Source organism: Marmota flaviventris, chromosome 17 (genome assembly GCF_047511675.1).
Source record: "Marmota flaviventris isolate mMarFla1 chromosome 17, mMarFla1.hap1, whole genome shotgun sequence".
Taxonomy (NCBI): domain Eukaryota; kingdom Metazoa; phylum Chordata; class Mammalia; order Rodentia; family Sciuridae; genus Marmota; species Marmota flaviventris.
The window spans coordinates 55,162,591-55,190,118 of NC_092514.1; the positions used below are offsets into that span (position 1 = coordinate 55,162,591).

The 27,528-nt window shown below is 42.9% G+C and overlaps 2 protein-coding genes across 9 annotated transcripts in view; one reads left to right on the plus strand and one right to left on the minus strand.

Annotated features, from left to right (window-relative positions):
• Lasp1 (LIM and SH3 protein 1) overlaps positions 1 to 10,266 on the plus strand; it is a 39,154-nt gene extending 28,888 nt beyond the window's left edge. The window contains exons 5-7 of the mRNA XM_027924592.2: positions 4,040 to 4,193; positions 4,511 to 4,614; positions 7,176 to 10,266. Coding sequence (XP_027780393.1) covers positions 4,040 to 4,193; positions 4,511 to 4,614; positions 7,176 to 7,349 — 432 coding nt within the window. The 3' untranslated portion in view covers positions 7,350 to 10,266. The remainder of the gene's footprint in view (positions 1 to 4,039; positions 4,194 to 4,510; positions 4,615 to 7,175) is intronic.
• Positions 10,267 to 12,648: 2,382 nt separating this feature from the next.
• Fbxo47 (F-box protein 47) overlaps positions 12,649 to 27,528 on the minus strand; it is a 33,538-nt gene continuing 18,658 nt past the window's right edge. For 4 of the 8 annotated variants that reach the window (XM_071603303.1, XM_071603302.1, XM_027924774.2 and 1 more), the window contains 4 exons: positions 27,096 to 27,242; positions 25,937 to 26,079; positions 24,216 to 24,375; positions 22,773 to 23,406 (listed from right to left, as the gene is read on the minus strand). In XM_071603303.1, the coding sequence (XP_071459404.1) occupies positions 23,294 to 23,406; positions 24,216 to 24,375; positions 25,937 to 26,079; positions 27,096 to 27,242 (563 nt within the window). In that variant the 3' untranslated portion in view covers positions 22,773 to 23,293. Of the gene's footprint in view, positions 13,576 to 14,016; positions 14,057 to 18,261; positions 21,268 to 22,772; positions 23,407 to 24,215; positions 24,376 to 25,936; positions 26,080 to 27,095; positions 27,243 to 27,528 lie in introns of those variants that run through there. The other 4 variants (XM_071603299.1, XM_071603300.1, XM_071603298.1 and 1 more) reach the window with 4 other exon arrangements.

Consider the following 27,528-nt stretch of genomic DNA (forward strand, 5'->3'; position numbering starts at 1 on the left):
TTTGATTTTGTGTGTGTGTGTGTGTTCCTGAGGATTGAACCCAGGGCTTTGTGCATATGAGGCAAACACTCTACCAACTGAGCTAGTTCCCCAGCCTGTTAATTTGATTTTAATATACTTTCTTTTTCTCTATAGTTTTTAATGTATAACTATAGTATATGCATATGTTTACATAATGTTATTTGGCTTTTCTTATTTTCTTTTATATCTTTATTTTGTTTATTTTTTATGTGGTGCTGAGGATCAAACCCAGTGCCTCACACCTGAGAGGCAAGCACTCTACCACTGAACTACAACCCCAGTCCTGGCTTTTCTAATTTTGAACATACAGTATGGTATGTGTGTGTTGTGTGTATATCTTGGTTCTTTTGCACAACACTGGGTTTGAAGATTCATCTATATGTTTGCATGTAGTCCTAGTTCATCCCTTTTTGTTGCTGCATAGTATTCCATGGGTGATCATACTGCATATTATTGATTCTGTTCTTGATGGACACTTTGATGATTTATAAGTCCAGTGGACATCCTCTCTTCTGGTGCTTCTGTGCAGGGAGATTGCCAGGTCTCAGAGTGTATGTCTTTTCAGCTTTCCATGTGATGCTGAACTATTTTCCAGGTGATTGTGCTGAGTTACCTTTTTCCCCCAAGCAGTGTTGAGTTTTCCTGTCCCATATCCTCAGGCTTTTCCATTTTAGCCGTTTTGAGTGTGTCTCGCTATATTTGAACTTGCATTTCCCTGACTACTGATGAAGTTGAGTCCAGGTTTATGTGTTTTGTTTTGTTTTTTCTTTTTTTTCAAAAAGAGAGAGAGAGAATTTTAATATTTATTTTTTAGTTTTCGGCGGACACAACATCTTTGTTTGTATGTGGTGCTGAGGATCGAACCCAGGCCTCACACATGCCAGGCCGAGCGCGCTACCGCTTGAGCCACATCCCCAGCCCCAGGTTTATGTGTTTTAAAAGTAAAATACTATCTCTCTAACAGGGTGGTGCTTGAGAACTAAGACTCTCAAGTCCGAGCTGGATGCTGACTTCACCGTCCTCTTCAGCCTTGGTTTCCCCATCTGTAAATGGGGGTGATAATGTTATAGTCTTCTTGGTCTGGCTGAGGAAGGGAAGGGAGTTTTATAAGGGCACAAAACAGGACCTCGGCGGGTGAGAGGCGTTGTTATTTTTAAAGAGAGACCTTGGCCGGTGAGTTGGTTATTCCGCTCAGAGCCGCCGTGCTCCCTCCTCAGCCGTGGTGAAGAATCATGTGGGGAGGAACGTGTAGGGAGTCACGCTCTCGTTCTTTCCACCACAATCAGGAAGCAGGGGCTTCAGAAAACGGAACATCAGCTGGGAGGGTTTTGGAGGGGACCCTACCTAGTCTCCCTGAAGACCTGGCCAGCAGGGGCCCAGGGCTCAGCACCATGTGCACTTGGGCCTCCCGGCACAGTTGGAGCTGGCCTCCTCCAGGGGGGCCCAGGACACTCGCCCCGGGGCTCTGCTGGTGGTCCTGGGCTCTGGCGACCCTCAGGTCTCTAAGAAAATCAGGAATGTGCTGAGCTGGGAGCAGGGATCTGCCAGCCCCCCGGAGGACTCTGGAGGGTCCTTGCCTCGGGATGTGCTCTCACCTTGTGGTGCTTGGATGCACTTAACACCCATCCGGTAGTCAGCAAAGCAAGGACACAGGTTCCTCATTTGCTGTGGAGGGAGGTGGAGGAAGAGGCTTCCTTTGCGCTCTCTCTCCTGATCTGCACGCCTGGAGTCCCCTCCAAGTTAGGGTGGCCTTATGCTTATCACCCCTTTTGAAAATGAAAAGGGGTATTCTGTTTTCTTTTCTTTCTTTCTTTTTTTTTTTTTTTTATGGGGGATGAGCCCAGGGTGCTGTGACACGGAACTACGTCCTCAGCCTTTTTTGAAACAGGATCTTGCTAAATTGCCCAGGCTGGCCTTGAACTCCCAAGTTGCTGGGATCACGCCCTGCTGAAAGCGGTGGCCTTCATATTTGGTTCCTGGACAGTAGACAGGAGCTGGAACTAGGGGCAGGCAGTATGTGGTCACCCTGCTCCTGCGCCTGTTACCAGGAAAGGGGCTGCCTGCCTAGGATTTTGTCCTCGTGTCACCATCTCTGGAAGTCATTTGTCTCTGAGCCTCATTTTCCTCTTCTGTAAAATGGAAACTAAAGTATCTGTATCCAGCTTATTTTTTTTTATTTTAATATTTATTTTTTAGTTTTCAGTGGATACAACATCTTTATTTTATTTTTTTATGCGGTGCTGAGGATCAAACCCAGCACCCCATGCATGCCAGGCAAGCGCATTACCACTTGAGCCACATCCCCAGCCCCAGCTTATTTTTTTTAGGGTGACCATTGTCAGGGTCAGGGAAGATGATGTACAAAGAGCTTTTGTGAACTCTGAAGAGCTTGCAGGCGTGCAGGTTGTTGGTATGGATGGGAACAGGTGGCGCCTGCATTGGACAGGGCTTGGCTTGCTTTGCCAATCGGGTGTGGCTCCCTCCTTTGCCATGAAGGGAGGGGACAGGGAAAGGAAGGGCTGGTTCTGACCCAAACTCCTAAATGAGCTGCTTTCTGCCTCCAGACCAGATCCCTCCCGCATGCCTTCTTGGCGCAGCCTGCAGTAGATAACAGTTCTTTAGCCAGTAGAAGTGGCCCAGGGGTCTGCCCCGCCAAGTGTCAGCTCTTGCCCTCGACTCAACTCATGCCAAAGGCGAGAGAAGCCAGCAGAGAAAGCCTAGCCAAGGGGGCCCTGGACTGCGTCAGCATGGGTCAGGCCTGGACAGGACACTCAGGGCCCAGGACCTCGGGTCCTTCCCTTCTGCTCCAGGAAACAGGCTTTGCCTGACTCTTTGCCCTGTTCCCCCACTCCCATCATTTCCCAGGAACAGGAAGAGGCAGGACAGGGTCCTGGTGAGCAGGAAGTGAGAGCCGGCCTCCAGTCAGGTGCCCAAGGCCTGCAGGGAATTCGGGGCCCAGGACTCCCTGGGAGAGGGCTTGTGCCTCTCTCTGGCTGTCCCTCTGTCCTGCTTTCCCTGCTTTCTGAGTTTCCCCTGGGGAGTGGGGGTGGGCTGTTCAACCTGTCCCTCTCTGTCCCACTTTCTCCCCACCCTGAGGCCAGCCCAGCTCTCACAGAGCGCTCAAAGTCTGGGTCTCGGCACCTCCCCTTGGTCAAGCTTCTCCCCTCGGGGTCTCCAGAGTGGGTGAGTGTCTCATGAGGGGCCAGAAAACCCGAGCGCTCCTGGGTCTGCTGCTTCTGCGTCTCCCTGCTTTTGCCGTTCGTGTTTTGGGTGTGTTTTACACTGCACTTTCCATATTGCAAAGTGATATTTTTGTGTCGTTGAGGATTGTGTTAAAAAAAAATCTGTGTGAAGCTGGAGATCATGGCTGAGCACTTGCCTAGAGTGTGGAGGCCCTGGGTTTGATCCCCAGTATAACTAAATAAAGGAGTGAAATAAAACCACGTGAACAGCAGCAGCCTCCAGTTGAAGCCTTTTGGCGAGAAGGGATCAACAAACTCCTGTGAGGTGCTGATCAGATGAAGAGTAGCCTGTAACATAGAATACCTAGCACAGTGCCTGGCACATAGTAAGAGCTCAATAAACAGAGTTGGCTGCTATTGTTGACCAGGATGGAAGCAGGGAAGGCCCAGTCCCTGCCCCAGGCACATACAAATAACCGTTCACATTCATCTGATGCTGTCACTTCCACGGCCCTGTTCTTACATCTCCAGCTTCTAAGCTAGACACCAGTGACCTATTTTACAGGTGTGTCCAAATGCATGCAGATGTGCTCTGCCTGCCTGGAGTCCTCAGGGAGCCTCCCAGCCCAGGATCTTTGTTGAGATGGGGTCTCACTATGTTGCCCAGGCTGGCCTTGAACTCCTGGGCTCAGGTGATCCTGCTGCCTTAGTCTCCCAAACAACTGGGACCACTGGCTCATGCCTGTGCTCCGCTCTCCTCTCAGGGTCTGTGGCAGCAGGATCCTGGCTGGCTTCCTGCTGCAGGAGCGCTCACCTGGTGCCTCTGCCCCTTGCAGATAAAGTACCATGAGGAGTTTGAGAAGAGCCGCATGGGCCCCAGTGGGGGTGAGGGCCTGGAGCCAGAGCGCAGGGACGCCCAGGACAGCAGCAGCTACCGGCGGCCTCAGGAGCAGCAGCAGCCGCCTCACCACGTCCCGACCAGCGCCCCTGGTGGGTGTGGGCCTGTGCAGCCAGGCCCAAGAGCCAGGAGGGGGCTGAAGGAGAGCCATTTGCGCACACATAGGCACAAACCCCAGGTCCCACCCATGGCGCTGGGGTCAGGCCTGAGCTGGGCCGGGGATCAGGAGGGCAGCCCCCAGCTTGAGAGGACTCACAGACCCTGCTGGGGAATCCCTGCACAGGCAGAGCAGCTGAGGGGTGGGGGCGAGCGGGGTTGGGGATGGGGCGGTGACATTGTTCCCACAAGGGGACCTGGGAAGGGCTGGGTCTCGCAGATCACTTTCTGAGTCCTCTCTCCCACCTTCCAGTCTACCAGCAGCCCCAGCAGCAGCAGGCCACTCCAGCCTACGGTGGCTACAAGGAGCCTGCAGCCCCAGTCTCCATACAGCGCAGCGCCCCAGGCGGGGGCGGGGTGAGTAACCCTGACTAGGTGGACAGACCCCCAGAGGGACTGGCGCCCCTGGGAAGGCCTCCTGGACATAGGCCATGGCTTCTCCTGACCTCTGACCCTGTGTAGGTAGCAGGGGTCTCAGCCTCACTGAGAGGAAGTGCGGTGGACGGGGCCAGGTCTGACTGATTGGGGCCCTGGGTCCTGGCCCTAGTGTGTCAGCCAAGTCACTCCTCTTGTCCTGGCCATTTCCCTGCTCTGGCTCCGTGGGTGCACACAAAGCACCTTTCTGCTTGGGGCCTTCCAGACCTGGGTCCTGCTTCTTTCTCATGGGTTGATCCCTCCATGTCCTTCTGCTCAGCTAATCCCTGCCTCTAAGGGCTCTAAGGGCTCTGCCATGCCGTCCCATGTCAGGTGGGTCTCAAGTGACTTCCAGGAGCCTCTTGTCCTGGACATACACAAGGATGTGTTATTGCTATGGGGGCTGGGAAGAGGTCATCTGAAGGATAAGGTTTCAGATGACCAGCCAGTCCTTCAGATACAGGACATGAGTGATTCCACCACCTTCCCACCCTCTAGGAGCTTATATTCCAGCAAGAAAGCAATCACTAAGTAGGTAAATAATGTCAGGCCAGATCACTGTCTGGTATATGCTCTGAAGATAGACAGCTGGGTAAGGGACAGGGAGCAGCAGGGTCAAGATGTGACATTTGAGGGCTGGGGTTGTGGCTTAGTGGTTGAGCACTTGCCTAGCATGCATGAAGCACTGGGTTTGATCCCCAGCACAACATAAAAAAACTAAATAAACAAAATAAAGGTATTGTGTCCATCTACAACTAAAAATAAAAAAGTGACATTTGAGCAAAGTCCTCAATAAAGTGGAGGGGTGAACGGCACAGGGAGAACAGCAAGTGCAAAGTTCCCAAGGTAGGACTGTCCTATGAAGTTCAAGGGCCAGCAGGAGGGCCGAGGTGATTAGAGACAGGAGGAGGGTAGGTGGGGTCAGACCTAGAGGTACTCGTAGGCCACAGGAGGGCCTTGGTGACTGGCAGTCTGTGCAGACTGACGGGGTTTGCTTGTCCTTTTTACTTTTAGTTCTAGGAGTTGAACCCAGGGGCACTTACCTATGAGCCACATCCCCAGTCCTTTATTTTGAGATAGGGTCTTCTAAATTGCTGAGGCTGACTTTGAACTTGTGATCCTCCTGCCTCAGCCTCCCAAGCCACTGGGATTATAGAGGTGCATCACCACCCCCAGCTACCCTTTTTTTACTTTTTGAGACAAGGTCTTGCTGTGTTGTCCAGGCTGGCCTCAAACTCCTGGGCTCAAGCAGTCCTCCTGCCTCAGCCTCCCAAGGATCTGGGACTATAGGCACCTGCCACCAGGCCTGGCCTGACATAATGCTTTTAAAAGATCGCGGTGGCGCCTATATGGGAAGTCAGCAGTCGAGCACTGAGGGTGAAGCAGAGAGGCAAGTTGGGAGGCAGTTGCAGGACATGATCTTAGATGGCAGCAACTTTGGCCTGAGATAGAGGTAGAGTTAGTGATAAGAGAGTCCAGGTCACTTTGTGAAGGGTGTGGCCTCTAATCCTGCGGGGTTATAGATTTCAAACTTTGTTTTTTGAAGCCCCTGGACAGGGTACAGTGAGAACCAAGGAATTTAGATGGCCATCTACCACCGATAGATGTCACGTCAGGGACCATCTATGATGGGGTTTACACAGGTTGTGACTGAGGCTTGGAAGGTGGAGCCTGATACACATTCATGACCACTCAAGATTTTTCCCTCAAGGAAAGGTTTTTGTCCCTAACTTGGGAATAAAACCAGTCTAGTCATGGCGTCAAAAGGAAACCATTGGTGCTTATAATAATCCAAATAGTAGTGAATAGCCATCATCACATTTTATTTTATTTTTAATTTATGGTCACATTTTTAAACACAATCTCCACATCTTGCCTGTGAAACCTTCCTGCATCCCTGGTGGGGGAGGCGAGGTGTGTGAATGTATCCCCAGCCTGCCCTGTGCCTGGCCTTTAGTCAGTGCCAAGTACATCCATAAAGGGCAGGAACTCAGGGGCTGGGGTCGTGGCTCAGCATTAGAGTACTGGCCTGGGGCTCCGGGTTCGATCCTCAGCACCACATTAAAAAAAATTTTTTTTAATATTTATTTTTTAGTTGTAGTTGGACACAATACCTTATTTTACTTATTTATTTTTTTATGTGGTGCTGAGGATCAAACCCAGGGCCTCGCACGTGGGAGATGAACGCTCTACCACTGAGCCACAACCCCAGCCCCTAAAAAAAAAAAAAAAAGCGGGGTGGGGGGCGGACTTTCAGAATGTAAGACACAAGAAAAATGATGGCAGATCACAGCCCAGGTCCTCCATCTCTTGGGTCACTGCTTTCTTGGGTGTGCTCAGGAGTCCTGGAGAATCACTTGGAGGTACAGCTGTCAGGAGCAAGCTCAGGGTGGAGCGCTCCCCGGGCATTTGCGAGCCCTGGGTTCTAGTCCCAGCAAAAAAGAAAGAAACCGGGGCGAGAGCCCGCTGGCCCGGCCGGGCTGACTGTGCATCCTTACCCCCAGAAGCGGTACCGTGCGGTGTACGACTACAGCGCTGCCGACGAGGATGAGGTCTCCTTCCAGGATGGGGACACCATCGTCAACGTGCAGCAGATCGATGACGGCTGGATGTATGGGACCGTGGAGCGCACCGGCGACACGGGGATGCTGCCGGCCAACTACGTGGAGGCCATCTGAGCCCCGCGGTGCCCTCCCCAACCAGTCTTCAGTGCATTCCATGACATCGCATCCGTCCCGGGGCGTGACCCATCCACCCTTCAGTGTCTCTGTTTCTTAAGATCTGCAACGGCTTGTTTATTCCCATCCCTCCTCCAGCTTTTTTTTTTTTTTTTTTTGCCAACTGAAGCCTTGTTCTGCCACTTTCGCGGGCTCCTTCCTCTGGCAGGTTTCCCCTTGACTGACTTCCTGGTTTCTCTCTGGATGGAACAGGCATGGCCACTCTGGGGGAGGGCAAGGCCCACGGGCTGGGCGGGCTGGAACCAGAGACCTCTGTGGCCCGCAGCTTAGCCTCCCCTCTATCTGACCCCTCGGACACCCCCTGCCCAGCTCCTCACACACCCAGACATTCCAGTGCCAGGTGAGCCCCACATGCCCAGGACCCCCAGGCAGGACTCTATACATCCCTGGGGTGGGGCTCCGCTGTGCGTGGGACCAGGACGGTGGCTTTACCCCTCTCTCAATGTGGGGGCTGCTAACTCACCAAGGGACCTCCCTCCCTCCCCTCTGCCTCCCCATGTACTCCCTGCACTGTGACCCCCACACCTGGGGGGGCAGGCAGACCAAGAGCCCCCAGGAAGCACAACTTGGGTGAAGTTCTTGCCTTTCTTAGCTTTAGGGGCAGCCGCAGGAAGGAGGGGAGCAGGGCATTCCCTTTTACCCCACTTCCACCCCCATTCTCCAGGGACTCCTTTGCCTCCCAGGCAGGAAGCTGTGCTGAGGGCGTGGAGACCTCCCCTGGGCTCTGGGTTAGCCATGCTCTTCCCTCCTCATGGGTAGAGGTCTGGGGCCCCAATAGCCTCCCCTGTCCTGCTCTGTGCCAAGTGGGCCTGGAGCTGTGCAAAGCCAGCTCTGTCCCCACAGCTTGGCTTGCTGGGACCCAAGCGAGCATGTGTGCAGGTAACTGTAACAGGAAAATGTAAGGGTGACAGGAGGAACCAGGTGTATGTCTGCTGGTGTCTGGGCTTGTGTGCAAGGTATATGTGTGTGTTTGCGTGTGTGTGTGTGTGTGTGTGTGTGTGTGTGAGAGAGAGAGGGGGGGGGGGAGGGGGCAGAGCCGTCTGCCCTGGTATTTTCCTTAAACCGACAGTGAGAGGGAGGACCCTGGTGGAGAGAAGTTCTTTGGGTTCTCTCTGGGGTGGAAGCCCTCCTTCCTCCTATCTGGATGAGGAGACTCCATGCCCCCTTTTCAGGGTGCAGAGCAACCGTGTGGGTGGTTGTGGGGTTGGGGGCTGCTGCTGGGCCTGTTTGCTGGATTGAGGAAGGGGAAGACTTGGTGTGGGCCTCTTCTCTCCCTGTGCCTGGGGCTGCTGAGTAGGGCACCAGAAGGTTCTTGGTCACTCACTGTGGTGCCTCAGTCTCCCCTCAAGCCTCCCTCTTGTGTCTACTGGAAGCAACAGAGGGTCCTAGGGCTCCAAAACTGGAAGCACAGGCTCTGGGAGGAGGAAGGGCAAGACGGTGCTACATCAAAGTTCCTTCTCTGGGTGAGGGCTGGGATACCCCTCCCCTGGCTTTATTCATCTCTGGGTTTTCTTGTTACCTCTCTGTGTCTCTCCCCCTCCCCCCATCGTGACTCTTAGGCTGATCAGGCCCTGCAGCTGACTTTCCCCCCCCCCCCCCCCAGGGCTGGGATGGAACCCAGGGCTTCTTAAATGCTTGGCAAGTGCTTTACCACTGAGCCACACCCCCAGCCCCTCAGGTGGCATCTTGCCCCATTGCACACTTGAGCCTTGCAGGTGAGGGCGAGGACCCCAGGAGGGTAGCCTATTAAGCAATCCAGTCTGCATGAGTGTCCTGTCAGTGGCTCACATTTGATTTGGGAACATGTAGTCCAGATCAGAGGTTGACAAGCAGCTGGAAGGAGCCCCTGCCTGATTCGTTCCTTTTCCTTTCTGTCTCATTTAGGTAAGGGCAGGTGGAGTGTCCTCTTGGGCGACTTGGGGACAAGCTGGACAGAGGAAGAATATTGGGTAGCAGCCTTGGGGGTGGTGCTGATCCACTCTGTTTTCTCTTGATTTCAAAGCACAATGTGGATCTGGGGACCAGAGGTCAGGGACACATCCTGTTGCAGGGACTGTGGTTGGGAGGGGGTGCCACCTTAAGAGGAGCCAGCAGCCTATTTCACTTAGCTGGACTTCCAAAACAAGGCAAGCCAGCTCCTATTCTTCCCATCTGAAGTCCTAAAAATAGGGGATGCTTTCTCACACACCCCCAGAGAGAGGAGGCACTCTCACACTGGTGCTGAGGGGACCCAGAGTAGCTAGAGCCTATGTTCCTTCCCAGAACCTTCCACCCTTAGAAGAGCACAGAACCCCAAGGGCTGCGCTGAGCCCCTGATCTTTGACCTTCACAGAGGTCTTGTAGCCAGTCTAACCCAGGAAAGATAATACCTGGGAACATCAGTTTTGTGGACCAATCCTACCGTGCCCAAAAGCCCACCGTGGGAAGTGTGGATTCTTCCAACAGTGCTTCCTGCCTCCCCCGCCCCATCCCTCCAGGGAAAACTCCTTTATTGCTTCATTTCTGCCTTTTCCCCTTCACACATGCACTTTTGGGCCTTTTTTTAATAGCTGGAAAAAAAACAAAACACCACCCCACAAACCCGTATTTAAAAAGAAACAAGTGACCCTGTGAAATTCGCCTGTCCAAGCATTTCATCTGTTTGTATGTGTGTGTGTATGCGTGCGTGTGTGTGAAACCAGTCACTCATCTTTTTATATGGGGTTGTTGTCTTTTGGGTCTATTTGGTCCCCTCCCTCATGGGCTTGTGCTTGGGATCAAATCTTTCTGGCCTGTTGTGATTCTGAACATTTGACTTGAACCACAAAAGTGAAACTTTCTCCTGGTGACTCAAATAAAAGTATAATTTTTACCTGCGGATTTGGTTTCGTCTTTGGCTCTGAGGTGCTGGTGTGTGTGTCCTATGAGCTTGGGGCCATTGGCCCCTGTGCCCACTGGGATTCCTGCTGGCCTATAGGGAGAGAAGGACTATCTGGAAGCCAAGGGGCAGTTTGCTACCCACCCAGGCTCTGGCATCTGCTTCCTGCTGTGGAGAATTTCCTTCTTCCCAGCCTACTCCTGGCTTTTCCACTCATCCCTCTCTACCTGACTTGGTGACACTGACTGAGCTCTTGGTTTCCTCCTCATACTGTCCAGCTTCCTTAGTGATGACTGTCTCCCCACCAGCCAGTGCCCCTCCTGGCAGATAATGGGTCAAATTCATCTTTCAATCCCTGGTACCAGTCCAGGGTCCCACATGGAGCTGCTCAACAAATACTGAACTAACAAATGAGCCCTGGAGCAGTTCTAGTTCTAGGAGGTGGTAAGACCTCAGCATATGTTTGAAGAGTAAAATGACAGAGGTTGTCCCATGGTGGTACAAGACTTGGGATAAAACTAAGGTGGCCTGGCATCTCAAGGCCCTCTTCTCAGAGCCATAGGAAGGTGATTTTTAGCATGTTCTCCTTTGATCTTCCTTAGAGCCTGTAAAGGAAGTAACTACTTTGATGGGATGCTGGGTCTCACACAGCCTCTGGTGGTGAACCCTGTGCCCCTGTCCCATGAGCTACAATTAAAGGCAATACTGATACTCATCCCTAAATGAGGTAGCTGTCTAATACATTCCCAGTAGGAGGAAATGAGTTGGGAAATCTGGTTTGTTGGCTGGATCCCTCTGCAGAGCTGCAGTGCCCCCTCCCCTGGTTCTTCCCCCGGAGGTTTTACCTTCAGAGTGAATGAAGGAGGCTGTAGGCTTTGGAGGGCATCAGTGCTGTTTTCATCCTCACAGAGGCTCTGTGCTCTGCCTCCTGGGGATGGGCCAAACTCCTCCAAGGAGGAGTTTCTAGATCCATCCCCAGATGGGAATAGACCCCCTTTTGGAAGCAGCCTAAGTTCCTGAGGGGGGTTACCAATGTCTTAACCCCCAAATTTTTTGAAAAATTGGAGAGTAGGCCTCAGAGATATCCCAGGGACACTTTAATAGGAAATCAAGTTATAAAAAGGCATAAAGCAACAAAAGTCATAACTGGCTGAGACAGGAAGATCGTGAGTTTAAAGCCAGCTTCAGCAAAAGCAAGGTGCTGAGCAACTCAGTGAGACCCTGTTTCTAAATAAAATACAAAGTAGGGCTGGGGATGTGGTTCAGTGGTCGAATACCCCTGAGATCAATCTCCAGTACCAAAATAAACAATAACAACAACAATAATAATACATTAATCCTTTTTCCTTCAGAAGAAATGACTTGAATTTGCTTTTCTAGACACTTATTACGTAGGGATGAGCCTGAGAATTTTTCAGTGTCCTCTCTGTGGATAACACCATGTTGAGCTTTGAAGAGAAAACAAAGCGGTGACAATGGCACAGGAGTGAAGGGATAGATGGAGAGACCCGTGTTCATTCTGTAAATGGAGCCATGTGAATAAAATGCACCACAAATGGGGACGAGCAGTCAGGGTCGAAGGACTGCCCAGACCAGTAGCAACCAGTCTGGGGAGGAGAGTGTGGACTCTGTAGTCTGTGAGCCTGGTGTGAGTCTCAGCCCTGCTGCTACTAGACTATTCAACATCAGGGAAGCTCCCAGACGTGCATAAAAGACTTGAAGCAGGTTGAAATTAAACCTTGCAGTGCAGTATCTGCCACAGTGTAGGACTTAGAAGCTAGCTCCATCCCTAGGGATGCTATCTGAGACTCATATGAGACCATTGTCCACGTCCCATCCACATTGTGGTGACCTTCTGAACTTGTCAGTGGACCACCCATTGCTAGCCATTATTTTTCTGAGATAATTTGCCAGAGATGTGAGAGAAAAAAGGAAGCAGGAGAATCCATTCTCAGTTGATCTGGATAAAGTTCCTATCCCCTCCCGGCTCCCCAGCAGGTAAACTCCATAGAGATACCATGTATTTAAATGCAATTAACATTTCTGTACAAAGTGGGTCTGGGTTCCTGGGAAGAAAGTGAGCCTCTTAAGTTCTGCCTGGTCTAATTCTAGCAGTTCCCTGGTCACCCACCCCCGGGCTTTGTGATTGGTTGACTGTGGTGTGTGTGTGTGGGGGGGGTGTAAACTGCTGATGGAGCCACAGCATCCCTTAGTCTCAGGTTCCCAGGAGGGGGAAGGGACAGGAACAAGGGAAGAGGAGCCATTTCTCTGCACGGATCGCAACCTTGGCGCTCACAGCTCACATTTCACAAAACCTAGAGGCCTTTTTGGCCTAGGACTGCACAATGCTGGATATTTTCATCCTGATGTTCTTTGCCATCATAGGCTTGGTCATTCTGTCCTACATTATCTATCTGCTCTAGTGGCTGGATTTGCTGCCGGGAGCCTGCGAGAGAACAGCTCAGAGGGGAAGAATGGAGCTGAAGGGCCGAGCATCCTGCTTGCTGACGCACCGGTGGATTTTTGCTTCTGGTCATTATTTTGGGTATTGATTCAAAAATGAAATGAAAAGAGAGCTTGTTTTCCTATTTATTTCTCAGATGCACGGATGCAGCATTTCTTGGACTGCTCTGAAAAGAATAAGAAACACAAGCTTCTTTCTTTAGAGCCTAATTTAAAATGTGTTTTTTGAAATTAAAAATAAACCCAGAATGCACAGGATTTTAAAATAGGATGGGCTGGAGTGACGTGAATGGCAGGGAGGAACTATCCTTTCCTAATTTCCTCTTCAAGTTAGGTGTGCAGCCAAGTTGTACGTTTTCTCCAGGCAATTAAAGGTAAAACGATTCTATGTGCCAGCAGAGTAGTTTACAACCATACTGGCATAATTGTATTAATTAATTCATTGATGACTCGTTCTTATTTGATGATAAGGTAACAAATGGATTTACTTGGGGTGGGGTTTGTGTGTGGGGGGAGATGTCCATTTTTCCCAGCTGTGGAATCTGGCAGGGAGGAGGGAGGAACTCCAAATCCTTTTCCTGGTCTGACCAGTGGTTGAGACCTTTGCTGCTGTTCCCATCTGAGCCTTTTTGTTTCTGGTTTCCCACAGCTCCTGTCTCCAGTCCAACAAGAGGCCTCTTATCAACAACAGCAGCCCTGCTGCCCAGCAGACTTCTTCCAGAGCCTTCCGGACATGGTTAACCCCTGGCAAACAAGGGGCTTTGTGAGGCAAAGGCAGAGGCAGAGGCACTCACTGGGACATCAGGAATTCATGGGCATGGCTGGCAGATGCTGTATGCGTTTGAGCTGTAGAGAGAGCGTGGTGAGAATACAGAAAGTTGAAATGTAGACTCATTAAAGTGGAAAACTGCTCAAAAATCCATCTGGGTAGCCTTTCCTTAGGTCTAAATGCTACTGCACAGGAAGCTGAAATACCTTCTTTCCTTTCACCATAAACAGGCGTTCCCTTTTAAGTTCAAGAGCAAGTTCAAGTTGCCTGTCTTATCAGTGTTTTTACAGATTTCACAATCTGGGGTTGTGTGGTTTCCCTTGTCTCACTCTCTGGCCAGAAGAAATTTGTCATTTGAGTTTTTAAGATTTATTATTTCTTCCCTATCTCATGCCATCTGAGCCCCTAGCTTTTTAATTAAAAATTGAAATGGATACAAAGTTTTTATTCTTTATTCCTGTTTATAAATTATTGAAACAAAATGGCTGTACTTATCTTATTTAGGAAAAGTCTCTTACCCCAAAGTGAGTGGTTTTGTTTTTGATTGTTGAATGTTTCCTTTTTGGGGAAAAAAAAAAAAAGAAACTGTCAACATATTTCCCTGTTCAATTAGGATTGAATAAGCTCATTTACTCATTTTGGCATTAAGATAGAATTGGTTCCCCAATCTGTAGTGTCTATTCTTTGAAAAGTCCAACATAATTGTTCTACATTTGATTTTCCTTTCTATCTTAAAAATAAAGGAGAAATATTAATAGTTTTTGTAATAATATTGTGTTCAATTGCTATGTTTTTAAGAGAAATAAAATTGAAACACTGTATGTTACAATTAAAATGGAAAACTTGCATTTTAAATCCTGGACAAAGTTGCGTGTGACTCCAGTAATCTCAGCTGTTCTGGAGGCTGAGGCAAGAGAATTGCTTGAGCCCAAGAGTTCAGGGCCAGCCTGAGCAACAAAGTAAGACTCCCACCTCTTAAAAAATAATAATGCCAAGTATGGTGACACACACCTATAATCTCAGGGCCTTGGGACGCTAAGGCATGAGGATTGTAAATTCAAGGTCAGTCTCAGCAATTTAGCAAGACTCCGTCTCAAAATAAAAAGGGGCTGGGGAAGTAGTATATGGTAGAGTATCTCTGGGTTCAATCCTCAGTACTAGAATTTTTTAAAAATAAATAATAAATAATCAGAGTAAAACAAAATAAAGTTCTGAACAAGAAGAAAACACTGTTATCTTGTCAACATATTATCTGACATTCAATATTTCATTTAAACTCTAGGGCTTTAGTTTATTCTGTCAGATGAAAGAGTTAGACTAGAAAATTGATAATATGCCTTCCCATTTTAAAATTGTAGAATTCTTCTAAGAGGTATTGTCATTGGAAACTACCTTAGTGAGAACAGAATTTTCATAGAAAAACAGTAATTTATCAGCAATCCCTTTCTACTCACTCTCTCTAATATGACATTTTTTTAGTACTGGGTATTGAACCCAGGGGTGCTTTACCATTGAGCTACATCCCAAAGGTCTTTTTTATTTTGAGACAGGGTCTTGCTAAGTTGCTTAAAGTCTTGCTAAATTGCCCAGGCTGACCTTGAACTTGCAATCCTCCTGCAAGTTCAATCCCAAATTGCTGGGATTACAGACATATGCCATTGCATCTTGCCCAATATGACATTTTATAATGGCAATTCAATTGGAAAAGTAATTTTTTTTTTTGCACCAACAGGTACATTTTGAAGAGGAAATGGCAGTATTTATTTACTCCAATTATATATATATATATATTTAATAATTTGCCTAAGCTGTTTTTAAAAAATATTAAAAAGTATAATTCTATATGGCAGTATGTAACAAAAAGATGAGCAATTGATAGATACGCTAATACAAGAAGCGTGGTTCTAGGGGCTGGGATTGTGGCTGAGCTGTAGAGCGCTCTGCCTAGCACGGGCCAGACCCGGGTTCAATCCTCAGTACCACATAAAAATAAAGGCATTGTGTTGTGTCCATCTACACCTAAAAAAAATAAATAAATATTTTTTAAAAAAGAAGCATGGTTCTCTCTGAATATTGATAAACTCAGGGATGACTGTCAGTGGGGTCCTGGACATTTCCCACTAGAATATTCCTCTGACTCCTTGGCATAAACATGTATTTCAAATTGTAATTTTCTACTTCAAGCCCAGATAGCAACTATACATCCTTACCTAGGAAATGCCAGTATTTTGGAAGAATCCAAAGTACACAGTTAATTATGATGGTTGTTAAGTCTTCATAGTATAGTCTCTAACCAAGCTTACTCTGAAGTCTTTTATTTTTTTATTTTTTTGGTACTGGGGATTGAACCCAGGGCCTCATGCATGTGAAGCAAGTACTCTACCAACTGAGCTATATCCCCAGCCCCAACTCTGAAGTCTTTTATAAGATCAAGGTTCTTCAGTCTGTATCCATATAAAATTCAAACAAATAAATTCAGTGGGGGATAAAAAGCCAGTTTTAGTCATACACCAGTTATATTATAAATCTGGTATTAGATGCTTATTTAAGGACAGAAAACTTACCCATCTTTTCTATTACTTGTGAAATAGCATAGTTTTAAGAAATAAATACAAGTTGAGCTGGGTGTGGAGACACACGCCTGTAATCCCAGTGGCTTGGGAGGCTGAGACAGGAGGATTTTGAGTTCAAAGCCAGTCTCAGCAATGGCGAGGCCCTAAGCAACTCAGTGAGACCCTGTCTCTAAATAAAACACAAAAAAGGGCTTGGGGTGCTAGAGTAGTGGCTCAGTGGTAGAGTGTTCACCTAGCACATGTGAGGCCCTGAGTTCAATCCTCAGCACCACATAAAAAATAAATAAATAAAATAAAGGTATTGTGTCAAACTACAACTAAAAAATAAATATTAAAAAAGGGGGGGTTGTGGATGTGGCTCAGTGGTTAAGCATCCCTGCATTCACTCCCTAGTACAGAAAGAAAGAAATATTGGAAAAAGTTTTATGACTTTATCCCCAGTACTGCAAAAAAAAAAAAAAAAAGAAAAGAAAAAAAGAAATTTTAAAACTTTGTGCCTATATATTCTTGCTATAACATGCCAGCTTATAACATAGATGTAGTTTTATTGTGTTGTTTTGATAAATTCCTTTAAAAAATGTTTTTTATGATGGGGGATCTCACTATGTTACCGTCTGGTCTGGAATTTCTGGCCTGAAGGTATCCTCCTGCTTCAGCCTCCCTATTCGCTGGGTATATATATATATATTTTTTTACCTTTAAACTGTTTTCATCCTGGCATCCTAAATATTAAAACATTGAAAAAACACTTTCTGTTATATAAAGTTTTGTATAAATTTTACAAACCTATATTATAGGGCAATCATGTCCAATAAAATGAGGATTACATTTGGCTCATGTCAAATATAGTAAAAACATCTCTGAATAATGTAAATTACTAAGGAAAAAGTTAGTGTCACATAAGGCTAAGAAACATGTGTTAGTCAGCTTCTCGTTGCTGTGACAAAATTATTGAGAAAATCCTAAAAGAGGAAAGATCGTTTTGGCTCACAGTTTCAGAATCTCCAGTCCACGGTCAGCTGGCTCCATTGTTTCTGGGAGAATAGTGAGGAAGTACATCAAGGTAAAAGGGTATGTAGAAGCAAACCTACTCACCTCATGGTGGCCAGGAAACAGAGAAGGGAAAGGGCTGGGGGCAAGATACATCCCCAAGGACTCATTCACTTCAACAAGCCCCCATCTCTGAATATTACTGCACTGGGGACCAAGACTTCAACATGAGTCTTTGGGGGTCATTCCAAATTCAAAGCATAACAAATCATTACACTAATACCTGCTTTTTGTATGAAAATAAGAAGCTTGTATGGAAAAGTGACATATTTCAAGAGAAAGGATTACCAAGAGAAAGTAATTTATCTTAGTAAAGGATTTTTTTTAAAGTTAAAGGAAAGATGTTGAGCATGGTGGCGCACGCCTGTAATCCCAGCGGCTCAGGAGGCTGAGGCAGGAGGATCTTGAGTTCAAAGCCAGCAAAAGCAAGGCACTAAGCAACTCAGTGAGACCTTGTCTCTAAATAAAATACAAAATAGGGCTGGGGATGTGGCTCAGTGGTAGACTGCCCTTGAGTTCAATCCCTGGTACCAGAAAAAAAAAAAAAAAAAAAAAAGTTAAAGGAAAGATAAATGTTACAAGGTTAGAACCACCTACAACTCATTTTTTTGAGTGTATGAAATCAAACCCAAACTTTCTGAGCTTAAAATTGGCATAATTTATTAAGTTTCAGAAAATTGTCTTGCTTTTTAAAAATTTAGCATTATTCAGACTTCAAAAACCCTTAAAATATCATTTTAATTTTAAATTACTAAAAAGTAGTAGGATTTTCCCTTAGTAAAGTACTTAAGCATAGCTGATGTAGAAAATTATCTGTTGTAGATTATGTTTTGGTTTTATCATACTCCAAATATTTTGGGGCTGGGGTTGTATCTCACTGGTGGAGTGCTTGCATAGCATGTACAAGGCACTGGGTTTGAGTAATGCATATAAATAAATAAAAGGTTCATTAACTACTAAAATTTTTTTTAAAAAATATACACTGGATTAAAGATGATATAGTAAATTTAAAAACACTCTAAATATTTGCTAAGCCTAGAAGAGCCTCTTCTAAAGTCATTTTTATTTTCATCTACTTTAAACAAAAAAATAAGACCAAAGTCACATATAAAGAGAAAACAGAAAAAGCCATTGACACATCTTCCAGTGTAAAATCAAAATGCTAAGGCAGGAGCTAGAGTTGTAGTTCAGTGTAGAGCACTTGCCTACCGTGTGCGAGACACTGGGTTTGATTCTCAACACTGCATATAAAAAAATAAAATAAAGTACATTGACAACTAAAAAAATATATTTAAAAAGTACTAAAGCAAATAAATGGAGAAATATCTAAGAACTAATTTGTTCTTAGAAAACACTATAAGATCTTATAATGTTTATAGGGGAATTGCAGGTAATCCACAATACTTAGTTACATACTTTGTTTTTTGGAACTATTGTTAAATTATGGTAACTGTAGCATTTTTAGTTTAGCAGCAACTGGAATACTAATTATTTGGGGATTTGATCACCAAACAGCAGAACAGTGTAGAATATAGTTTTACTTAAGAGATTACTGCTCAATTTATGAGTAGTTGCTAGCAAATAAAATTACTTAATTTTTATATGCTATACTCTTAAGCATAAGTATGCACATCAATATATAGTTTCTTTAACATTGCTGTATATTGTTGGGCTGGGGTTGTGGCTCAGCGGTAGAGTGCTCGCCTAGCACATGCTAGGCCCTGTGTTTGATCCTCAACACCACATATAATAAATAAAATAAAGGTATTGTGTCCAACTACAACTAAAAAATAAATATTTTTTAAAAACATTGCTGTATATTAAGACAATTCATTAGGGTTATGGAGTATAACTCAGTAGTAGAGTGTGTGTATGCCTAGCAGGTGTAAGGCCCTGGGTGTTCAATCCTCAGTGTCTCCCCAATACTGTCCAAAAAAAAAAAAAAGACAATTCGTTTTTTTATCATAGTAGAGCTCTGATTAACAGCTTAAATGAAAGTAAGCTTCCCCACAAGAAACCCAGTGACTTGCATAATGACAAACTGAACAAGTTGGAAATGTTTCTAATTTTAACTTAATTTTATTAATACAAATAAATAACAAATTAAATAAAATTTAGCAAGTATTAAATCTTTAGATGTCAGACATTTTGCCACACATACAATGTTTTTGAAATAACAATGCATATTTTCTATTTTATGTACTTTTAAGAAAGCAGTGATCTTTGAATGTCTATCAGTGTTAATTTTTTTTTTTATTAAATATCCTTTCAGAGCCTAAACAGTTGGCTTTTGTTGTTGTTCTGAAAAGTCCTGTTTCTTGACAAATTTTCTGGAATTATATTTGTTTTCTTGATGAGAAAAAAAAAGTATTCTTAGTCCTTTGGCACTTTTTTCTCTTACCCTGTGTCCAGTACAGCTATCTTTCAGGTCATCTTTCCTATTTAGTGAGGCCACAATAAACCAAGGAGTGTGCATGCATGTCCGTATTTCTTACAGGTTTCCCAGCTACCTGGTAGTGGAATTGCTACAGAAGTCATATAGCTAGTAAGGTGTCAAGTAACCATAGGCTTTTGTAGCATTTTTACCCCCAATATTTATCGACATAAAAATCTGTCATCATACAATTGAGTACTATTCATATAAAGAGGTTGACCCTTTAGTAAAAATCACACAAAGAGGTTAATGTTTGTTTTTTATTGATATAAGATGGTTCTTCCAGTTGCACATTTTGCTCGGCACCTCATACTTGCTCTAATCTCTGAAAGTGAACAATTATCCTGGCAATAAAATCTTTGTTATTAACCAAAGAACTGTAAGCATGTTGAATCAACATAGGATGAGAAATGTGAGACAGGTGCCTATTGTTTGTGCTTGGAGAACAGTCTGATAAGCAATACTGGGCTTCTTGAACACTTGAACCTCTTCCCAAGTGTGGTCACTTAATGCCCACATTGCGAATAGGATGAAGTTGAGGGGCAGAAGGAATCATCCAAACGTGTTAAAGATAGATGTCCTATAGTTTCACACGGCATAAAGTGTTTATCATAAGATATAAACTTCCGATTGGTTTCCAAGAAAAGTAACACCATTAGTTTGTTATTAGTACTGTTATGGTGGTAATGATTTGTGTCTGAGAAACAATAATAAAGATAAATATAATGCTGTCTTTTTGAGCTTGCCTTCTAGGAAAAATCATCCTATGAATCAAAGTCAAAGGAAACTGAGGAAATCACTATAAGAAGAAAAAAAAAAGTGCTGCGGACTGGGTCTTCTAATTTAAGCCAATCTTCTGATTTAGAAAAAGACATGGGTTAAATGATCTGACGAGTTAATAGTTGACATAGTTGTGTATTACAATGGTTATAGAGTTTTCTGACAGTCTCTTAATGTGTTAGAATTTTTTTTTTTTCAAATACTCCATTTTGGGGGTCAATGTGACTTCTACACTATCACAATATCAGCACTAATGAGAATAATACATGCTTTTGCAAGTTAACCTCCCACTTTAAAATCTGATATTACCTGTAATTCCTGATGACATATGTATTCAACAAAAAACTGGACCAGTGAATTGTAGATACTGAAAATTTGGTCACAAATGTTGCATCTATTAATATTTATTTATTTGATACTGAGGCACTTTACCATACTGAGTCACATCCCCAGTCCTTTTAATTTATTTTGAGACAGGGTCTCACTAAGGCTATTCTAAGAGGAGAGAAAAGAGAGTTGCTAAGGCTATTCTTCAGCCCGAGATTCTCCTTCCTCAGCCTCCCAAATCTCTGGGATTACAAACATGGAACACCATGCCTGACTGTCTCTATTAATAATTAAATGAAGAATTTGTTAGCTACATTTTAGTGGTAATAAAATGATACCATTTGTCTGCAGCATCCAAAGAATACATCAAATTTCTTATGTTCCAAAATATTTTTTAGGGGGGAGGAGAGAATAATCTCACAATTATTCAGAGTAATAAAATAATGTGAATTTAAATGAATTTGCAGCAGCAAGTCATGGTGGTTCAAGAGTGTAATGAGATTCCAAATATAGTTCAAAGGTATTTTAAATTAAACCTTGCTTCTTTTGTAAACTTAAATAATTTAAGGAATTCAAGGACACTTCATAATGCAAAACTTCATTCTCTAAAAAAAAAAAAAAATGAAATTTAGTAACTACTTAGTGAAATCTTAAAAATATCCCCTATATTAACTTTTACTTTTTCTTTATTTTCCTCCCCAATAATCCTAGCTTGGAATCATCAGTGTTTTGATAAACAAATCTATTAGGTTTTTCAAAGTAGGTATGGAAACATGTGGTGGGGAAGAAAAATGTAACTAAGATGTTACTTTGTACTCTGGTACTTGTCACTACCACTGAGCTACATTCTCAGCCCTTTTTATTTTTTATTTTGAGACAGGGTCTCCCTAAATTGGCCTCCAACTTGCAATCTCCCTGCCTCTGCTTCCCGAATCCCTGGGCTTACTGGCATGTGCCACCACACCCAGCTAGTTATGGATGAATTCTTCAACTTAGAAAAAGAAAACAAAACTAGGATAAAAGCAAGAACTTTGCTTTTGCACAAATCTGTAAATGAAAATCTAGAGAAAAAAAATTCCTGCCACCAATGGGGATTATAGTTAGACAATAAAAGGAAAGTGACCCTTCAAAACTGAAGGTAATTGCTTTTGCTACTGAAGTACAATAAAATCTTATTACCACAATTTTCATGTTCTCCACAATGTTCACTCATCAGTCCTATCAAATCTTTCACTGAGCCCCCTTTTTAAAAATAATTTTTAAATTGTCAGTGGACCTTTACTTTATTCGTTTATTTGTGGTGCTGAGAATTGAACCCAGTGCCTCACACATGCTAGTCAAGCACTCTACCACTGAGCCACAACCCCAGCCCTCACTGAGCCCTTTTTGCCAAAATTTGAGAATTTTCCACAATTTCCACCCTCTTCTGCAGACAATTCCCATATCTCCTAGTGTTTCTTCCCCCCATCAGCTCCAGAAGTAAGTTAAATCAAAGTCTTGGGAAAAGAAAGCTAGCCTCTGTGAAATCCAGTTAGAAGGAGGCTGTCAAGAAGTTAGGTGATCAGGGGCTCAGTGGTATAGCTCAATAGTACTGGTGCTTGCCTAGCATGTAGCTTGACACGGGGTAAGAGGGGAAGAGCACATAAAGAGGAAATGGGAGATCCAGGAGGGCTCCTGTTTGTGTGTGTTTGTTTTTTTGCTAGTGCTGGAGATAAAACCCAGAGCCTTGTACCTGCTAGGTGAGTATTCTACTACTGAGCTACACTCCCAGTCCAAATCCCATTTTTTGAGATATGGAAGAAAGCTTAGAAAGAAGGGCAAATTATTTGTGAAGATTGTTCTAGCAGCAGAATAGCTACTTTCTTTCATTATATAGTTTCTCTTATTTGTAACATTTCATTCTAATCCAGAAAAGTGTAAGATGATTTGGTTGTATTATGTTAATATATACCTTCCTCTATTTATGGACCTTTTGTGTCATTGTTTTAAAGAAGGAAATATATATGTATATGGTATGCCTGTACATATAGACATATATATATATATATATATATATATATATATATATATATATATATATATATATAAACAACATACTTCTTTTGTTCTTTATCTGTTACTCCATATAAAATATGAATGAAATATATTATTCTTTGTAATCACATGCCAAGAGGTAATAAGGAATGTGATTTATATTCTGCACATTCTAAAATACCATACTGCAAATCTTCACAAAACATTCTAGGCTGTATCTACACAACCTAAGCAAAGTGAATTTGGGTCTGTTCTAACTATAAAACAGAATTTTCTCTTTTTTCACAGATCCACACAAACAGAATGGACTGACAGTTAACCTTCTATTTTGGTTTGGTGTTGAATTTAACAAAACTTGGAGTCTGAGGCAGAGCTTATTTTCCAGAGAAATCACAGCATATTCTTGGGTTTGCCTGTTGTTTTTATATTAATAATGGTGTGAGCAATTGCTACTAAAATCCTATGCAGCTTTTGAATTCCTAGTTTCCTTAGATGATAAAAAGCCCCATAGATGCTATTCTTCAGGTGTGGAAAAGTAGTACTCTTCTAAGTGTTAATTCAGCGATGTATTCTCTAAATGCAAGGTTTTCTGAGTATTTAGGGGAAGAGTGTATTCATGGTCAAATATAAGACCTCCTTATGGAAGTTAGCCTGAGCATGTACAAGATGGAACAAATTCAAAAAGCCTCTGTCGTCTTCATCACGATCTCCTATATGTCATACACAGGAACAGACAGTAGGGAAAAGAAAATGTCAGTTAAAAATTTAAAAATATGATTTAGAAATATAAGATGTTCCAATTGTTCCTAATAATATTTAAAGAGAAGACTTTCTGTTATTGACCTTTACTAAGTCGGACATTAATCACTGAAATAATATAATTATATAAGAACACTGGATTAGAAATCAGAGGAAAAGAATGCTGGTCCATGCTTTATTGTTTCTAACTTTATGACCTGTGCAAGTCAGATTATTTCTCAAAGCCTTATTTTTCTTATCTGTAAAAGAGGATTGATTATCATGTTGGCCACCTAATAAAATATAAAATGATATTATCAAAAACTATACAAACACGAGATATTACGAGGATAATGATAGTTGGTAAATGAGCAAATTAAAATTTTTGTTGTGTAACATAATTGAAATTTGGTTCCTTTCAGAGCAGACTCTTCAACTTCATGTTCTCTATTGAAACCAGTAGCAGATTTTTGAAGTGACAAAAGCTAGGAACTAGGGTTGGAGTTGTGGCTCAGCGGTAGAGCGCCTGCGTAGCATGCATGAGGCACTGGGCTCAATCCTCAGTACCACATAAAAATAAATAAAATAAAGGCATCCTGTCCATCTACAACTACAAAAAAAATTTTTAAAAAAAGCTAGGAACTAAAAATATCTCACAAATGAACAATAAAATGTCTGCTCCTTCTATTGTTAGTTTAGAAATAATGGTCTACACAGAAATAGTTCTGTCTTAAGTAGACACTTTTACTCACTCCTATGCATCAGGTACATTCCTACTTACCAGACATGATTGACTGCAGCATTTCCATTGTAACACAGGCAAATGCATTTGCCACACTCTGCAGGAAGTTATTTCTTTCCACCGGAGTGTTAAAGACTTTACAGACTTTTTGCATCATTTTAACTGCCCAATCCATGCAGTATAGTTCTTTCTCACACACCTAATTTAGACATAAAAGTATTATTGTAAATCTTCATGTGAAGAAAGAATTTGAAAATGTTACTGACAATGACAGTATGATTTAACATAATGTATTACATATGATACCCCATTGATTTTATAAAAAGGAAATGCTTGTATCTTTAATACTCTTTGCTTTCAAATGGTGCAATTTTAGTGGAAATAAAATATGAAATAAATAAAAGCCTGGTTCAAGATTATCAGAATATTATTCACTAATACAAGAACTAATGTTGAAAATAGTTATTATATAATAAAATATAAGACTTCTGCTCATTCAATCATTCTGTAAGCATTTATAGAATACCATTAAGAACTAGAGGGGCTGGGATTGTGGCTCAGTGGTACAGCACTCCCCTAGCATGGGCGGGACCCAGGTTTAATCCTCAGGACCACATAAAAATAAAAAAAGGCATTTGTTATGTCCATCTACACCTAAAAAAAAAAAAGAAAAGAAAAAGAAAGAAAGAAAGGAAAAAGAAAAAAAAAGAACTGGAGATACAAAGATAAGCTATAACAACATAGTTTGAAGCTGGGGATACAGCTCAGTGATAGATCCTTGCCTGGCATGTATGAGGTTCTGGATTTGATTGTCGGCACCATGGGTTTCAAAAAAAAAAAAAAAAGGCATGGCTTTATTTTCAGGGAATACAATGAAGACAACAGAGAATTTCAGTAGGCAAAGCACTGTGGTATCAATTTTCCATCTTGAGAGTCCCAAAGAACACTTGTTTTGTTTGTTTGTTTGGTACTGGGACTGAACTCAGAAGTGCTTTACTACTGAATTACATCCCCAACTCTTTATTAATTTTTATTTTTTAGTTGTATATGACACAATACCTTTATTTTATTTATTTATTTTTTCATGTGGTGTTGAGGATGGAAGCCAGTGCCTCACACGTGCTAGGTAAACACTGTACTGCTGAGCCACAACCCCAGCCCCCCCAAATAAAACCCTTTTTATTTTTTAATTGAGTCAGGTTCTTGCTAAATTGCTTTAGGGCTTTGCTAAATTGCCTACGCTGGCCTCAAACTTGAGGTCCTCCTGCCTCAAATTGCTGGAATTATAGGCATGGGCCACTGTGCCTAGCTATTTCTTCATGATTTAAAAGATACATATTTAAAGACTACATGTTCCTAGGTAAAACTGAAAAGTAAGAATTAATTTATTTATTGATCTGTTGTATGTAGATTGAACCCAGGATTTTAGTGAATGCTAGGCAAGCAATCTACTACTAAACTACATCCCCAGAACTTTTCATTTTATTTTGAGACAGGGTCACCTAGGATGGCCTCAAACTTTTGATCCTGCTGTCTCAGCCTCCCGAGTAGCTGGGATTGCAGGCATGTGCCACTAAGTCTGGCTTTATTTTATCTTTTTTTTTTTTTTTTTTTCATTTTTGCAGTGCCAGGAATCAAACCCAGGAACTCTTTAAGTATGCTAGGCAAGTGCTCCACCATTAAACTACATCCTCAGCCGCTCTGGTAAATCAATTGTAATGTTAAACAACTTGCTAGAGAAAAATTTATTTTTTACTTACCAAAGCTAAAAAGACAATGAGCCTTGCCAGTTCAATGGCCCGTCCATTCACAGCTTTACTAGCCATGAAAGTGAAACAGATGTTGTTTCCACTTAGGATTAGGAGATGTGCATTATTCTCTAGAAGCCACTCCCGAGGAACCACTTTTATTAGAGGAAGAATGGTTATTTAATGAGAAATTACACAATAGCTATATTAAACATCTTTAAATACATGCAATATTACATTGCCTTATTGGAAATACAATTAGTACCAAGGGAAACACATAGGAAAAAAATGTTTAAGTTTTTCAATTACAGCATTCAACCAGAGCAGAGATTATTGCCAAGCCATGGTAGCTTGTACAAATGTAGAAGTAATGTAGTCAAAGTAATTATCCTACATATATGAGCAGGCAAAGTGAACTCATCTTATATAAGGAAGAATCCTAGTAAACTTTAACATCTAAAACATTATGCAGGAATGAGAAAAATTATTTTCACCTCTCCTATACCAGTAGGAGAGGGTTTTCTTCTTACATAACCTAGAAAGATGTTCCTAAGAACTCACAAAATGGGAATAAGAGAGATAATTAAACTATAAATCCTTCAAATAATAATATATTTATAAAATTGGCAATTGAAAGAAAATTTATTAAATTTATTCTTTTCAAACATTATGCCAAACTCTTCAAATATTTTAGAGCAATCAGTGGTTTCTAATAAGGATTGAATTTGTTACCTGTAGAATTTTCCTTACAATTTTTTTTTTTCCAGTACTGGGGATTGAACCCAGGGGTACTCTACCACTAAGCCACACCCCCAGCCCTTTTTTATTTTATTATTTTTAGTTGTCAATGGACCTTTATTTAATTTATTTATATGTACAGTGAGAATTAAACCTAGTGCCTCACACATGCTAGGCAAGCACTCTACCACTGAGCTACAATCCCAGGCCTCGTTTTTATTTTATTTTGAGATAGGGTCTCATTAAATTTCTGAGGCTCAACACGGACCTCCGATTCTCTTACCTCAGCCTCCTTGGTTGCTGGGATTATGGGTGTGCACCACCCTACCTGGCTTTTCTTACAGTTTTATAATAATATTCTAACACTACATTTCTATTACCGTATATAATACAGTCATAATATTACTGTATATTAGTAAATGAATATTTGTACCTGACAGTTCATCTACAAGACTGATAACATCATCTGCTGTCCACTCTTTGGTGCCTGTATCATATAGTAATTTAATGGCATCAGCCAAACCTTTCAGACTGGATTCATCTGTAGGTCCTTCTATCATTTTCTGCCAAACCACCTGTCCTGAATTGAAACAGAAACTAGGCTATGATAGAATAATTGGTTTTGTGATACAGATTTCATGGATTGTTTAAAAAGGACAGTGGATTGCCTAATGAGATCCCATCATTTATATAAGATACTTTCATAATAAAAGGCCAATTCTGATAATAATATAAATTTGAATGTTTCTTACTAATGTGATGAAACATAGCAACAAGATAGCCAAATAAAGTAAAGAAAAGGTAGTTTCATCAGCAGAATAGTGCTTTTAGTTCAAAGATGATGTTACCTCATTACAGAAATTGGA